Source organism: Balaenoptera borealis, assembly GCF_965194805.1.
Source record: "Balaenoptera borealis genome assembly, chromosome: 2".
NCBI lineage: Eukaryota > Metazoa > Chordata > Mammalia > Artiodactyla > Balaenopteridae > Balaenoptera > Balaenoptera borealis.
The window spans coordinates 93394476-93409960 of NC_138867.1; the positions used below are offsets into that span (position 1 = coordinate 93394476).

The 15485-nt window shown below is 36.3% G+C and overlaps 1 protein-coding gene across 17 annotated transcripts in view; it reads right to left on the reverse strand.

The window, feature by feature from the left end:
- The window catches only part of APC (APC regulator of WNT signaling pathway), a 138395-nt gene that overhangs the window by 8558 nt on the left and 114352 nt on the right, over nt 1-15485 (reverse strand). For 8 of the 17 annotated variants that reach the window (XM_082374736.1, XM_082374722.1, XM_082374732.1 and 5 more), the window contains 7 exons: nt 13757-14135; nt 11954-12049; nt 10603-10656; nt 6746-6885; nt 6104-6181; nt 5698-5814; nt 694-908 (listed from right to left, as the gene is read on the reverse strand). In XM_082374736.1, the coding sequence (XP_082230862.1) occupies nt 694-908; nt 5698-5814; nt 6104-6181; nt 6746-6885; nt 10603-10656; nt 11954-12049; nt 13757-14135 (1079 nt within the window). The remainder of the gene's footprint in view (nt 1-693; nt 909-5697; nt 5815-6103; nt 6182-6745; nt 6886-10602; nt 10657-11953; nt 12050-13756; nt 14136-15485) is intronic. The other 9 variants (XM_082374738.1, XM_082374734.1, XM_082374723.1 and 6 more) reach the window with 3 other exon arrangements.

Here is a 15485-nt window from a genome sequence, read left to right on the forward strand (position 1 = left end):
GAAGAAAGGGCTATAAGGCTTGTAGCTGGTGCATCAAAAACTTAAAGAAAAGATGTTTACATTCTTTTCAAAGCCATTTTACTAAAAGTACCTCATAGTCTTTTTGAAAATGAGAGAGGAACAATACAGGATAAAATAAATAAATATGCTGTGAAAGATACCCATATTTTTTGTTGAGATAATACAGAGCTCAAGTTCTGAAAATATGTGCCTTGTATCTGAGGTGCTCTCTTAGGTTTCACAGCTCTAACAGATTGGATGAATGGCGGTTGGCTGAAAAATATTATGATTATTGATGTTATGGCACCACCAGAAAAATGTGAACCATTGTACTCTCCGGATCATAACCACAAGGTTTTGTTTTTTATAAACCTCATACTCGTTTAAGCCATGTTAACATATAGGGAAGGATTTTCTTCTCTGTAATATTTATGACTTTCATTTTTTCTTCTACACATGGGTTATACCTCTCAAGTATCATTTATTTCTAGACATCTTTATGATACTATGAACTTTTATTAGAATAAATATGTTAATGAATAAGTCAGGAATTAATAGTTATATTTTCATTGTCATAAATGTAATTTGGCTTAGAACTTGCATAATTACACAAAACACTGCATACAGCTGAGTCTTTCTGAGAGTATGAATCTTACAATTTCATTTAAAAGTAATATAAAACCCTGTATTTACCTGTGGTCCTCATTCGTAGCTATCAAGCTGGACACATTCCGTAATATCCCACCTCCACTTTCAATAATAGCTAAAGTATTTGTCTGGCTCCGGTAAGTGAGAGTGCCAACCAAAAATGCAAGCGCACCATCTACGGCACATATATCAGCTTTATTCTCAGTGCAGTGTGCTGACAAATTCCATAAGGCACTCAATACGCTTTTGAGGGTTGATTCCTATCAAGAAACAGAATATGCGTCATCTAATTAGAGTTGGAATTTCCTTCTTATAACGTCTATGTTTACTTCTATTGAGGAAGCTTTTTTTTTTTTTTTTTCCTCTTTAAATCTTCCCTGCTGCCCATCCTTCACTGGTAAAGTATTAGGAACTCCTCATTTAGAAAAACTTTCATAAAATACCAAATCGAACTTAAGACAGTGATATCCCCATGAAACAAGCGAAACGCAATATTAAAATAATGACCTTTATGAACGTTATTCTAAGTGTTTAGATGGTGCACACATATCTCACAAGAGCTTATATTACAATATGAAACAGAACTGATGTGCATTCTGAAAAGATAGCATTTTCAGGACAACAGAAGCTAGAAAAAACCCTCTACATGCCGATATGGAAAGATATCTAGATGTATCATTAAATGAAAAGAGCAAGCTGCAGAAGAGTATCTGCAATATTGTTTGTATAAAAACACACATACATATATTTATGTGTGGTTGATTCAAAAGTAACAATGTAACTTATTAAAAAGAAAGCATACTAGGAAAACTCCAATTTCTTAAAATCCCCAAAGAAACAAAGTAATTGAAAAACCAGAACTCCCTGGTATACAGTATCACAGTAAACTGACAAATTATAAATGTCACAGAAAATACTCTGAGTATACAGTTAAGGATATTTGGTCAAAACTTGCCATGATCCTGATGTCAGTCTTTCTTCTTACTACAAATCAATCAGGGAACAAACAAACATTCATTAGAGATCTACTCTGTGCCTATCACAATTAGAGGCACTCCAGAAAACATAGCAACTGATACTTGCTTTGAAGGTGCTAACTGTTTACTCTGGGGAAAAAAGAATGCAAAACCATACTTGAAACCAAGGGCTCTAATGGAAAGATTATTGCCATCTGAATTTAATTAAATAAGTAAAATATTTCATGGAGGAGAGCAGCTCTGCAGAAGAAAAGACCCGTACATTCAGAGAGAAGGCAGGGGAAGTAGAAGGAGGAAAGGCATGGAAGTGGAAATAAGCAAGGGAGGACTAAAGAACAGAAAGAAGACACAGAGGAAGTCAAAGTCCATGCTGGGGCATTGTGGGAAGTAAGGTCAGAGAGGTAAAAGAAGGCCCTGAATGTCATGGCAAACATTTTGGGCCTAACCCAATAAGGAACTAGCCATTGTATTCTCTTCATCAAGGTAGTAAATAAATAAAACAGTGTAGGAGCATGTTTAGATACTACTTATCAGGAAGCAGGGAAGAAGTGCTTTCACCACTGAAGATGTGAAAAGGCTAAGAGCTCAATTTTAATTATATTGTGAATGAGGTAAAGGTGGGACATTCAAAGTATCCTGAGAACAGAAAAAAATGGCAAGAGTTTAGAGGAGTGAGCTAAACTTACAACTGTCCTAGAGGTGAGAGTTGAAGGTAGGAAAATAGAATTTGCTCTCTTCAAGACTACATGTAGAGGGCCAAAGGTCTTGTTTCAAAGAAGCTTTATAGTTAAAGGAGACAAGGAGAAATGATTAGATGTTGGAAGTACACGTGGTAAAAACAAAGGGAAGAGATTCAGTAAGGAGTGTGATCAAAAAGTATCAAATATAGGTGTAGGTAGAAAAGAAATACCCTAGTTAATCTATAAGTCTAGATTTTGTTAGAAGCAATATTAGAAAGGACTGAAGAAGGTATGGCCAGTTAAGAAATGAAGCAAGTGACTATGTGTTCAGGGTTTTGGTTCTTATAGGAAAAAGAGAAACACTGCAGAAGTTAGAAGAAGCAACAGAGGATTTTTGTTTTCATTTTCAAAATATTGGGCTTCTTACAGATAGCTGAAACATAAAAAAGCCTACTTCTCTACACCCAGTAGAGAAGATACAGAAGACAAGAGCAAGGGACTAACAGCTTTGCGTAAATAGCCACGCTTAGGGCACAGAGTGCAGGTGAAGGAAAGATTCTGCTGTGTAGAAGAGTAAGAGCCAGCGAATGATGGTAAAATGATGCAGTACGTGGGGAACATGGAAGGTAGTTTTGGTTCTTGTGGTCATTAGTAGTAAATGAAGTTGACAAGGAAGAGATGACAAATTAAAAAAAGAGAAAAGAACGTTCATAATGACGGTTGCACTGAATGTAGAAAAAGAGGGAAAAAATAAATTCTAATACTGCTAACCAGAGCAGGCCCAAACCAGAATTGGATATTATAAATTACTGATGGGCTACTTTTTCCAAGATTGGGCTTGCATTAAAAATTTATAGATGAATTTAGGAAGAAATGATCTTTAAACTACTACTCTTCCTTTACAAGAACAGGCTATGTCTTTCCATTTACTATGGTCTTCTCTTATGCTTCTCAGTAGGATGTGTCTTTTAATCTAACTTTCTTGGTTTGTAGCAATTAGTTTGTATGTAGATCTTTGAGGTCCTTGAGCGACAATAAAATAATGAGCTATTCAGCAGCAATACAAGTTCCCATAATACCTACAAATACATTAAATCTTTCTGAAAACACACAAGCTTGATGAGAAAGGAGTCTTAAAGTGTACATGGCGCTAATTTTTTTTGTATAATTTTATTAAGGTATAATTAGAGAACAATAAACTGCACATATTTCAAGTGTGCAATTTGATCATTTTTGATGTGTGTGTATACCAAGATAACATTTATATCACCCCCTCCATTTTCCTCATGCCGCCCATAATCCAACCCCAACCCCAGGCAACGGCTATTCTGATTCCTGTCATTGCAGATTATTGAATGTATCAATAGGTCATTCTTTTTTTTTTTTTTTAATAGTCAAACTGTATTCCACAATTTGTTTACCCATTTACCTATTGATGGACATTTGTGTTATTTTTAGTTTTTGGCTATCACAAATAATCTCTCTGTGAATATTTGTAAGTCTTTGTGTGAATTTAAGTTTTTGTTTCTCCTGGGTGGCCAGGTTGTATGGTAGGTAAATGTTTAATTTTAAAACACTGCCAAATGTTCTCTAAAGTTGGATAGGCATACCTCAGAGATATTGCGGATTTGGTTCCAGACCATTACAATAAAGCCAATATCGCAATAAAGCCAAGTCACATCGTGTTTTTTTTTGGTGTGCATATAAAAGTTATGTTTACACTATACTGTAGAGCATATAAAAGTTATGCTTACACTACACTGTAGTCTATTAAGTGTCCAATAGCATTATGTATAAAAAAAATGTACATACCTTAACTGAAAAATAATGCTGTTGGAAAAATGGCACCGATAGACTTGCTTAATGCAGGGTTGCCACAAACCTTCAATTTATAAAAAATGTAATATCTGCAAAGTGCAATAAAGCGAGGTATGCCTGTATGCCATGTAACATTCCCGCCAGCAGTGTGTGAGAATTCCAGCTGCTTAACATCCTTGACAACAGTTGGCCAATCTTTTAAATTCTAACCAATATAATATCTGTAATGGTATCTCGTTGTAATTTGTATTTTCCGGATGACTAACAATGTTGAGTATCTTTTCAAGTGCTTATTGGCTATTCACGTATCTTCTTTTCTGCAGTGTGAGTACAAGTGTTCTGCTGATTCGGTAGTGTTTTAAAGGTATCTTTATGCAGACCCTAAGTATATTTGAGTATTACCTTTTTTTCCTAGTTTTGAGATATAGTTGACACGTAACACTGTTTAAAGTATAAAGCATAATGATTTGACTTATAAACATCATGAAATAATTACCACAATAAGTTTAGTGAACATCTATCATCTCATACATACACAAAATTAAAGAAATAGAAAAAAAATTTTTTTCATTGTGATGAGAACTCAGGATTTACTCTCAACAATTTTCATATATAATGATCCAGCAGTGTTAATAAGATTTATCACACTGTATATTACATCCCTAGTACTTATTTATCTTATAACTGGAAGTTTGTGCCTTTTAACCACCTTTGAATATTATCTTTATATCCAGTTATTTAGTTGAATACTTATTTCTAACAATTCTTCAGTTGATTTTCTTGGGTTTTTCAGGTATAAAATAATATAATTTAGAAAAAATACATAAGTAAACAAACAAAATCCGCAGACTCTTCCTTCTCTGAAAAGGAAATTTTGAAGAGAAAAACATGTAGGCTCTGGATCAAGGAGGACTGGTTGGGTGAAAGGAAATTCAGATTAGCTAAAAAGACTTGCTTAGTTCCTCTCAAATTTCAATTAAAAAAAAAATTAGCTTAGTTTCTGAAGTAGATATACTATCTGGAGATTATTTCCTTTTGTAAACAAATTATTATTTGAGGGATTTCTCACCTTTGGGTCTGATTACCTCTTGACAGGGTGACTATCAGAATTTGAGGACTCAGGTAGATTGAGATTTGGGCAGCGAAGAGTTAACACTTAACACCAGTGATTGGCAACTGAGGGTGATTCTGTCCCTTTTCCTTTACAGAGGACATCTGGTAATATGTGGAGATATTCCTGATTGTTATGACTGAGGGGAAGGTGTATTGGCATCTACTGCGCAAAGGCCAGGGATGCTGCTAAACATCCTACAAGGCACAGATCAGTCCTCCAAAACAAAGACTTATCTGGTGCAAGATGTCAACAGTGCTGAGTCTGAAAAACCCTGACTTATACTAGGCTACTTTGTACAATCTTTTCCAGCTTAATACTTTAGGAGTTTGGAGCAGTCTAAGTCTAGGGATAGGTAAGATAAGAGGGTCAGAAATTAGTGAGCCTCAGGGGTGGGAGATGGCAGCAAAAAAGTAACCAAAGATGAAATCCATATTGCAATACTAAATGTTTTCAAAGGTACCTTTTTCACTTCCAAAGCACATTCCATTAATGCTTTCACACTTCCAACTTCACGCAGAGTCTTTTTACTATTTACATCTGCTCTCCAAGACAGATTTCTCAAAACACTTGCAATAACCTGCAAATGAATCAATTTTAGAATAATTTGTTTATAAAATTATTCATACTAGTTGCTTTCTTGTTCGCAATATTAAGAGTAGAAATATATTAATAAATAAATTTCTTCTAAATGCTAATATAGTGCCAAAAGGAATTCCTACAATATAATTATTTTCCTCTATTTTGGTGTTAATGTAGCCACAATTTAAACATGAGATGCTAAACACTGAGCCACAGCTTAAATTAATCTAAATCAGGGTATTAACCCACTAACAGCCAAGAAAAACATTTGAAATTCTAAGCAGTACCTGCTGTAAGTCCTCACTTTCAGATTTTAGTTGGGCCACAAGTGCTCTCATGCAGCCTTTCATAGAGCATAGTGTAGCCTGTAAATCAAATATTACAGAGGGTCAATAATAAGGCAACCTGGAGCCATGCTTTATTTTTGACTAGTAAACTTCAAATCCAGTTTCAATCGTCTCATTCAATCCTAACTAATGTTTTACCCATAAAAGAACTAGAACCAGATTACATAAATGAAAGACAAATACCCTCCTAATCCTTTGGTATTTGTTCTTCTCTTGGCAAACCGGAAAAATAAAGTGAATAAATGATAAGAAACAATAAGCAAAGGGTTTTAAAGTCTTTTATTCGGATGGAACCAACACGTGTATAACACTTGCACCAAGATTTCCAGATTTTTGTTATCATTCCCAGGAATAGTGTTTTAAATGTGATTACATAAATCCACTACTGTGTTCCATCTTTTGCCTTTGTTTAGGCATAAGACAACCAAATGAGTAAGGATATGCAGTGAGGTATGAAGTACAGGTTTTTGTTGCTCAGTGTTTAATGAGCAGAGTGACAAAAAGTCAGTGAAAAGTAGTTTGTATGAAAGTAAAATAACTCATACCAGAGATATCATAAGAAATGGATCTTATAAAACATACCTTGTTGGCTACATCTCCGAAAGTCAAGTTTGTCAAAGCCATTCCTGCATATCGTCTTAAGGTAATACTGTAGTGGTCAGTAGTAAGTCCATACATTTCACAGTCCACTTGCAATAATTCTGCAATGGCCTGTAGTCCCCCTAATTTAAAAAGGGCAAGAGGAAAAAGATAATAATCTAAAATAAAACAAATGGGTACCAAGTTTATAAATTATTAGGAAAAAAACCTCAAAGAATGAGAATATATAAATTTAATTTTGTCTTTAGAATTACAAGCTACAGAAAATATTATAAAGGACTCTTGTGTAATATACTTATAAAGTACAAGTGACAACTATTCCATTTTCTGCCAGTTTCTCCACCCTCCAGCCCCTTGCCTTACCGAGTGAAATGAACATTATACTCTATTTACTGCACATACACTGTATCTTGTCATGGATGAAGAAGGCTGTTTTCTAACACTAGGTCTTCCTGAATGTAAGCAGTAAAATGTAACTTATTTTTATTATTAGGACTTTACAAACACTCTTCATTGTCACACACTGTGGCCTAATTACTTTAATATATTTTTATCTCCCAAATAATTTTTAGTATCCTTAGGAATACTAAAACTTCTAAATGAAACTGTGCATGAAGCAAAGCTTATTTTTTTTTATGAAAAAGAATTACCTATTCAACTTATTACTGAACTCTATAAAATCATTTTTAATTTTTACTTTTTTTAATCCTTACTTTTCTTTGATACTCATGAAGTGTCAAATACCAATACTAGGATTTAGTATTTTCTTTCCCCTTGATTCCCACCAATGGGTATACTTAACAATGCCCACAGTGGTCAGCAGTAGGAAGGCAAGGAGGAAAATGAAGGGAAAGGAAAGGAAAAGACATAAAGGAAGGGGTGGTAAAAAGATAAAACAAAACAAAAAGACAAAAGGTGAAGCAAAATGGTGAGGGAGTGAATAAAAAGAAAAATAAAAATGCATATGGAGGTTATTCAAAATATTATTCATCATCAATATTAATCATCATGGGACTGGAGATATTCTTTTGTCAGAGAAGTGGCTTAGACAGAAAAAGAGAAGATGAATATAAACAGGCAATTCTTGGATACTGTAAGTCTAAACAATCAGGTCATTAATCTGAAAGAGGATCGGTACATTTTTGTAAATGATCTAGAAGTGTCAGTATGTAGATGAATCAGCAAATCTGCAAAATAGACCAAGTTCTATCTTGGGTCAAGAATGCCAGGTCAGGGGATTTAACTCTTGGAACACTGGTGTAAATCTTTATAACTAGCACCAATGACAGATGAGTTTGAATGTAGGTAAGTAAAAATTAATTTGGTTAAGGAAAATCTAAACCATATTTAGGAAGATTTTCCTCCATCCACCCATGATGATGGGAAGATAAACAGCCAACAAAAAAAACAGCCAATGTCTTTATGGAGCTTACAGATTAGAGCAAAGACAGCCACTGAACAACTAATTTAAGTGTACTGGATTGTGTAGAAGCACAGGGCAAGATAACAGGTGAACTTAACCTAGACTGGGAGGATCAAGAAAATGGCTGAGGAAACAATGTTTAACTTGAGACTTAAAGGATGAATGAATATCTAAAAAGGGTGGGGAAGAAACAATAAGGAAGCATTTCAGGCAGATGAAACAGCATGTGCAAGGACTGCTGGGCCTGAAATATACAGCAACAAGAGGAGGGTCACAAGGTGAGGCTACAAAAATGGGTAAAGGCCAGATTATGCAAGACTTTGTGTGCCTCACCAAGGATTTAAGGCAGGGGAAGGAATAATCAGATGTATGTTCTAAACAGATTCCTATGACTGTAGGCTGCAGAATGGATTATGATTGGAAGTGGGGGGACAAGTAAGACAAACTATGGGAGAACAGGAGAGACGACAGAGGCTTGCTTGGGGTGGGGATAAAAAGAGCAGTGATTTGAGATATATTTAAGAACCAGAATTAAAGCATTTATGAGATATAGGGGATAAGAATAGACTCATGGATGTCTTCTAAGATTCTGGCTTCAGCAAGTGGGTTGACTGGAAGACCATTTTCTGAGAAAAGGAACCCTGGAAGAGACAGAGATTTAGGGATGGAGGAGACAACAAACTCAGTTTCTGTCAGCTGAGTCAGAAATGTCTGAAAAATCATCTAGGTGAAGATGTCAAATGAGCAGTTTGAAAAATGTGTGTAAATCTCAGGAGAGAGAACTTGGATTAAGCTGTAAATTTGAAAAACACTGTAACTGAAGCCATGGAGTAGAGGATGCTGCCTAGGGAGAGTGGAAGAAAGCCTAGTACAGAGCTTCAAAAAAGTCCACTATTTATTACTTTGGTAAAGAAGAAGGAACCACCGGTAAAAGAACTGAGAGTTTTGACCCAGGAAACAGATCCGGGAGTCATTGTTGACCTGTAGACAGTGGCCTTGTGTACTGAGGAGATCACCAAAATGTTGAGGATTATAAAGCAGACGATCAAAGCCAAAACAAAACATACTATGCTTCGTGCCTACATAAAATCCTGCCTGGCACAGCAGTATCTGTGATACTGTTTTAAGAAAGGTGAAATGATCTAAAGAAAATCCCAAGAAGGCACTTGACTACTTTTGTATGGAAAAACCAAAAATCTTAGGACTTGATTGTGAAAACAAAGATTAAAGAAGGATTTGGTCAATGCCAATAAAACCATGAAGAACGTGGCTAATGAAAAAAAGGACATTCAATAAAATTTAGTGCGTCAGATAAAAGAGAGAGCCCTTTATGATTTCAGGCAGGTAAAAAGAAAACTTTCAGTGAATTTTAAGGCAAAGAATCTATACATTAAAACTATAAATGGATTCACAAAAATATGATGTGAATTCATGATCAATACAATAAAAAATAGGTTGCCCTAAGAAATATTAGGATGTTTCAAGGTAATGCAAAGGTCATGAACACATCCTTCCACATTTTCTTGGTGTCTATGTTAGAGAACAGTGGTCCAGATGAACCAAATACTATCTCATATGGTATCTCATAACCTTACAGATAGTAGAGGATCAATGGCTTCAGGTGACATTTAACAAAATCCTTAATTTAAACTTATCAAAAAGAGATAATAGAAAGATGATACTTAAGTTTTAAAACAGTATATTACTTTTCTTTTACTTGGTTCAGATAGTCACTATTAGCATGAAACGCCTCATTCTAAAATAAATATTAGGGGCTCAGCATCAATATTCTATATATTGGTGTTTCACAAAATTTCCCGATCATAAGAATCACCTGGGCCACTTATTAGATTTGATTCCTAGGTTCCCTCCTCTGGAGATTCTATTTTACTAAGCTTGCTTACCACGCACGGGCCAGAGAAATACATGGTTTGACAACTGCCTCTGGTGATCATTATGATCTAGTTTGGGAAACACTAATGCAAATTAACTATGAATTCCTTGAAAGTCAGGACCACGTCTTAATCATTTTTATACCTAGTGCCTAGCACAGTTTCTGGGACAGAGCTGGGAATTAATAAATGTATACATTACTGATACTATGGCCTGAAACTTGCAATACTAATAGGTGCAAACTTAAATGACCCTAATAGTTGTAGAATTTTCTTCTATGTACAAATGACAGTCCTAGCTGACCGGGCTTAGAAATTTCCCTTCATCCACCTGGGACTTCTTTCCTCCTTATTCCTCACTGTCAGATCCCTTGTGCTGTCTTAATCCATCTCCCCACGGTCCACACACCTTGATCCTTCTTTTGCTCCAATGCAAATTCAGAGGCTAGGAGTGAGAAGAAGGTAATCCCCTGTGGCTATATCCCCAGCAGTCACACCCCCAGAGGCCCCATCCTGCTCCTCACCTGAAAGCCCCTGCCCTAGCTCCTGTGATGAAATGCCCCGGGTAGCCTTCCTACCTGAAGAAGGAAGAGGAACAAATACTGAGTCTAGATTTTACTTGGAAATTCAGATGATTAATGTGTCAGTCCTAGTCTATAGTTCATTGGAACACAGGAACATTTATAAAAAACGTTTGTGGGAGCTAAAAATTGGATTAGTTTTCCCGTTTATTCATTATTTTCCCCATTATTACTAGCGTTAAAAAAAACACCCAAACTTAAAATTTCACCAATGCTGAGACAGTACTGAGGAGGGGAGAACTCATAAGCTCATACTCAGTTTCACAGGAGGCTGGGGGCATAAGGGAAGGAAAGAGAATCAAGTGGGCCGACTGCTAGGGCTTGTGGGAAGAAAAGCATGGCTGGAGGGCAGGCGGAAATCACAAAGTACACAGCCTCCCAAAGTGATGACTCTGAAGGAGACAACACTCATTTTTGGCCGTTCAGGTTCTCTGTGTTTAAGAGTGTCATGACTTTGTCACTTTTAAGATAAGTGATGAATGATAATGATGAGGGGTGGCAGGAATACAAAGTGGGGGCTTGAATGAAATGTAACATAAACGGCACAAAAAGCAAGGGCACAGCTACACTAAGATGGAAACTCAGTGTGTGGTTCTTGCTTGTGGCACGACTAGAGCGATCCAGTTCACATGAGATGGCTCAGCATGATGCAACTTATAAATACCACATGTGCAAAATGAACCTAGAAATCAAAGAAAAACCATTACATGAAAAATGGGGGGCACAAATGCAGGTTATATAAGGTTTAGAGTATGTGAGAACACATACCTAAGAGTAATCCTTCCACAATTAATGGAATGTTTCTAACATAAATCAGAGCATAATGCTTTTCCGTATTAATCGGTTTCAGAGATACCACGCTGCTTTATCATGAAAATCTAGTAAAGTACTGATAACCATGAAGATAAATGAGAATCTTAATAATAATTCCTTCTGATGTCTTTCAGAAGTGACTGAGTTCAAGAATAATTACGTAGCCCCACGTCTCAAAACAATTCAAATTATCCTCCCCGTCAACTGTCACCCAGGGTCTACCTTGACAATAGGGGCAAGAATGGACCATTCAGTATTTTTTCCAACCTTTGGTTAAGATTTTAAAAATCCAAGTTAGGTTACAAGGGTAGCAGTTTCTGCCACTTAGGACATTGTCTGTCTCCTCTGGAAACCAGAGTATAGTCATTTGCTACAAGGAGGAAGCAGATGGTAATAAAAGTTAGTGGCCTTATATCCTAATTCAACAATGATGAAAAATCTTTAGTATTCTTCTATGGCATTAAGAAACATTTTGTCTTACCAAGTTCATTCATTGCGTGTCTATGCTCCTCATCAAACGAAAGTTTCATTAGAACACACACAGCAGGACAGATTTGATGTTCAACAGGAGCTGGCACTGAAAGATAAAATTGACATAAGCCATATGCTTTGTTTTCTCAAAAGTAGTGATATTTATTATACTTAAAAAATACTCAGGGCTCACTAATACATCCCTAATGCATAGCAGTTTAGTGAATCAACAAGTATTTGCTGAAGAGATGAATAAATACTACAAACATGGAAAGGAAAACGTAAGGGTTTTTTTTGGTTCCATAAAAATGTCTACCTCTCATCAGCCTTTGACCAAGTCTGCTGGACTAAGTCCCATGCAGGTTTATGCTATAATTCAAATAACTTAAAAATTATATTGGCTATATGAAATAATAAAAACATTTTGGTATAAAACTTTTTATTTGCAATCTCTATTTAAACTTAAAGACACATGGCTGTATACAAATGTAGTAGAGAAACCTAGTATAAACCTAGTATAGAAAGCTTACTATACAGATACCAGATAGTAAACAAAAATTTAAAGACAAGGTGTCCAAGAAAATGTACCTGCACATTTAATACTATGCACAAAGTTTCAAAACTGTTACTTGAAATAAAAATTTAAAAAGCAAGTCTATTTTTCAGAAGTAATAGTATTTATTCTATTTAACTTTTCTGAGAATAGGTATTAAGAGCACAAAATGCGAGTCATTATATAATTGTGGACAAAGAAACAATCCAGAAAGACAATGTTCTTCCAGTAAAGCATCCTATAGTTCTCCTCATCCCTAGGACAAACAGATATAAAGGACATTTCTGCTGTACTCTATTCTTGAAAACTTTTAAATTTTAAATAAATTCACCTTTATACCTACCTAAAAAAAATCTAAATCTTTATAGATCATGTTCTCAACATCACTCTTTCTCCTACTCCCGCAATCAAGATACTGATACAATAGTCCTTTGTCATGTGTGTGTGCGCATGTGGGTGTTCTTATCAGGTGAAAGGAAGGTCTTACCTTATATACTTACTGCTTTTGGTTCTTGCTACAGGAATGAAGTAAGTTATGTCCCCAAAGGTCCCAACTCCCATGTTCCCTGCTCCTGAAGGAGAGGGGCTGGTGGCCAAGGGTTTCTCCCTGAGCAAAGAGCTGGGAGGCTGATCACCCCAGCAACTGGGGCCCCATGGCCTGAAGCAGGATGGTGAAGTAGGAAGAGCACTGGGCTGAGAGTCAGGAGATCTGACCTCTGATCCTGCCTCCACCCCACCCACTAGCTGTGAGGCCACAGGCAAGTCTTTTAGCCTCTCTGAGCCTCAGTTTCTTCATCTGTAAAATGGAGATGATAATATCTTCCCTTCCTACTTCACAAGGTTGTTGTAAGGATCAAATAACATATATAACACAGCTCTGTATCCACTGAGTAGAGTGATATGCAAATGTAAGAGATTACGGGTTGGTCACTAACAGCTGAAGGAACTTGTGTAAAGTCACTTTCTTGAGCTTAATCTCAAGAGATGGAGGACATAATCGCTCAAGTTCTCTCTAGATCTGCTATGCTATGACTCTGTCTTGATTTTCTGTTCTTTTGTGGTCGCACTGTAGTACATATAACATTTTCCTTTGCTAATTTTTTCTAGAGAAATAGAGAAATTAAGCTTTAAACTATGTTAGCAGCGTAGATGGCTAATATGAATTTCCCACGCCTATTCATAAAGACACCATCCTAATTTAAAGTTTTCATTTCAAAAACTTTTACATTTGCTTTGTAACATGCACCATACGGAACATACTTGGATTTTTGTCCTGGTCCATGCCTTGTTCATGGGCTTCCTGCCACTCCCAACAGGTTTCACAGTAAGCTCGTATCTGTTCCAAAAGATGAAGGACTCGGATTTCACGCCTGCCTCTCTTGTCATCAGGCTGTGAGTGAATGATGTTGTGGAGTGCTGCACTGGCCCTGGCCCGAGCCTCTTTACTGCCCCGGGAATTTCCCAACAACACAGAGTCTTTGTCATTGCCATGTAAAAGCTGGATGAGGAGAGGAAGACATCCAGACTGTCGCATGGATATACAGCTGTCTTGGGAGCTAGACATAGCTAGCAAAGTTCGCGACATATCATCCTTATCATGAGTACCAAGCATTGACAACAATGAATACACCATTTCCACCTGTGGGCCAAATGAGTTTAGAAACAAAATTATGACTTTAATATCCAAAAGCCAACACCAATGAAGTGATGAATGGGATATTTATTGTAACTCATTAAAAACAAAAACAAAAACCCCTTTCCAGGATGAAGTAATGAGCGTTATTTCAAAATCCATATAATATAATCATCACCAACTTGTTTATGAGTAAATATTAGTAGTGGTAGTATATAGTGTTGAAAAAGAGAAAGTAGGTTCTTGCATAAACCTAAATTGCTGTTTGTCTGGATCAGCTGGTGATAATCCACTGATTATAATGAATGACAATCAACTGATTTCTCTCTCTCTCTCTCATATCTCCCCCCACACCACACACACCCATCCCCGCCAACACACACGCAGAGTCAGAAATGTGGTTTATCTAAATTCTTTACACAATTTAAAATTTTAATTTTTAAAATCTACAACCATAATCAATAAAGAGAAAATATTTTTCTGCAATTATTACTTACTAAGTACTAGCTCTCAGCAATTGGTAACCTTCACCAGATTATAATTACAGTTAAGTCCCCTACATATGGACGAGTTCCATTCTGAGAGCACGTTCACAAGTCCAATTTGTTCATAAGTCCAACAAAGTTAGCCCAGGGACCCAACTAACACAATCGGCATTTAGTACTATACTGTAATAGGTTTACAATACATTCGCATCTTTGAAAGTTCGTAACTTGAAGGTTCATATGTAGGGGACTTACTGTATAATATTGTTAAAGTTATGATTTCTCCGTTATACATGTAAAAATATCTTGTTATAAAAAGGAGAATGCTCTGATCATACAGGGATACAAAGCCAGGATTCTTATTCAATTTTTTTTTAAAAGCAGCTGGTAAGCATCAATTACTCCCTGACCATAAATTCTAAGAATTTACTTAGAAGCAGATTAGAAACAGGAAACAGTACCCAGTTATCCTGCACTGTGACCAACCTCATTTTAAAGTGAGAGCTACTGCATAAAAGTAGAGGCCATTACATAAATGTATCATATCTGTAAATTAGTGGTTCTTAACCAGGGGCAGTTTTAGCCACCCTGAGACACTTTTGGCAACGTCTTGGAGACATTTTCGGCAGTCACAACTTCGGGAGGAAAAGCTTCGGGCATCTAGTAGGTAAAGACCAGGGATGCTGTAAACATCCTACAATGTAATGAGGAATTATCCAGCCAGTAATGCTGAGGCTGAGAAACTCTACTCTAAATGGGTAAACACACACTACTCTTAGATATGAAAGTTTTATTAGGAAGGCAGTACAGAACTGTGGATAAATAGTCTTTCAAATTCTGACTCCACCATTTACAAGTGAGTGGTGTGACA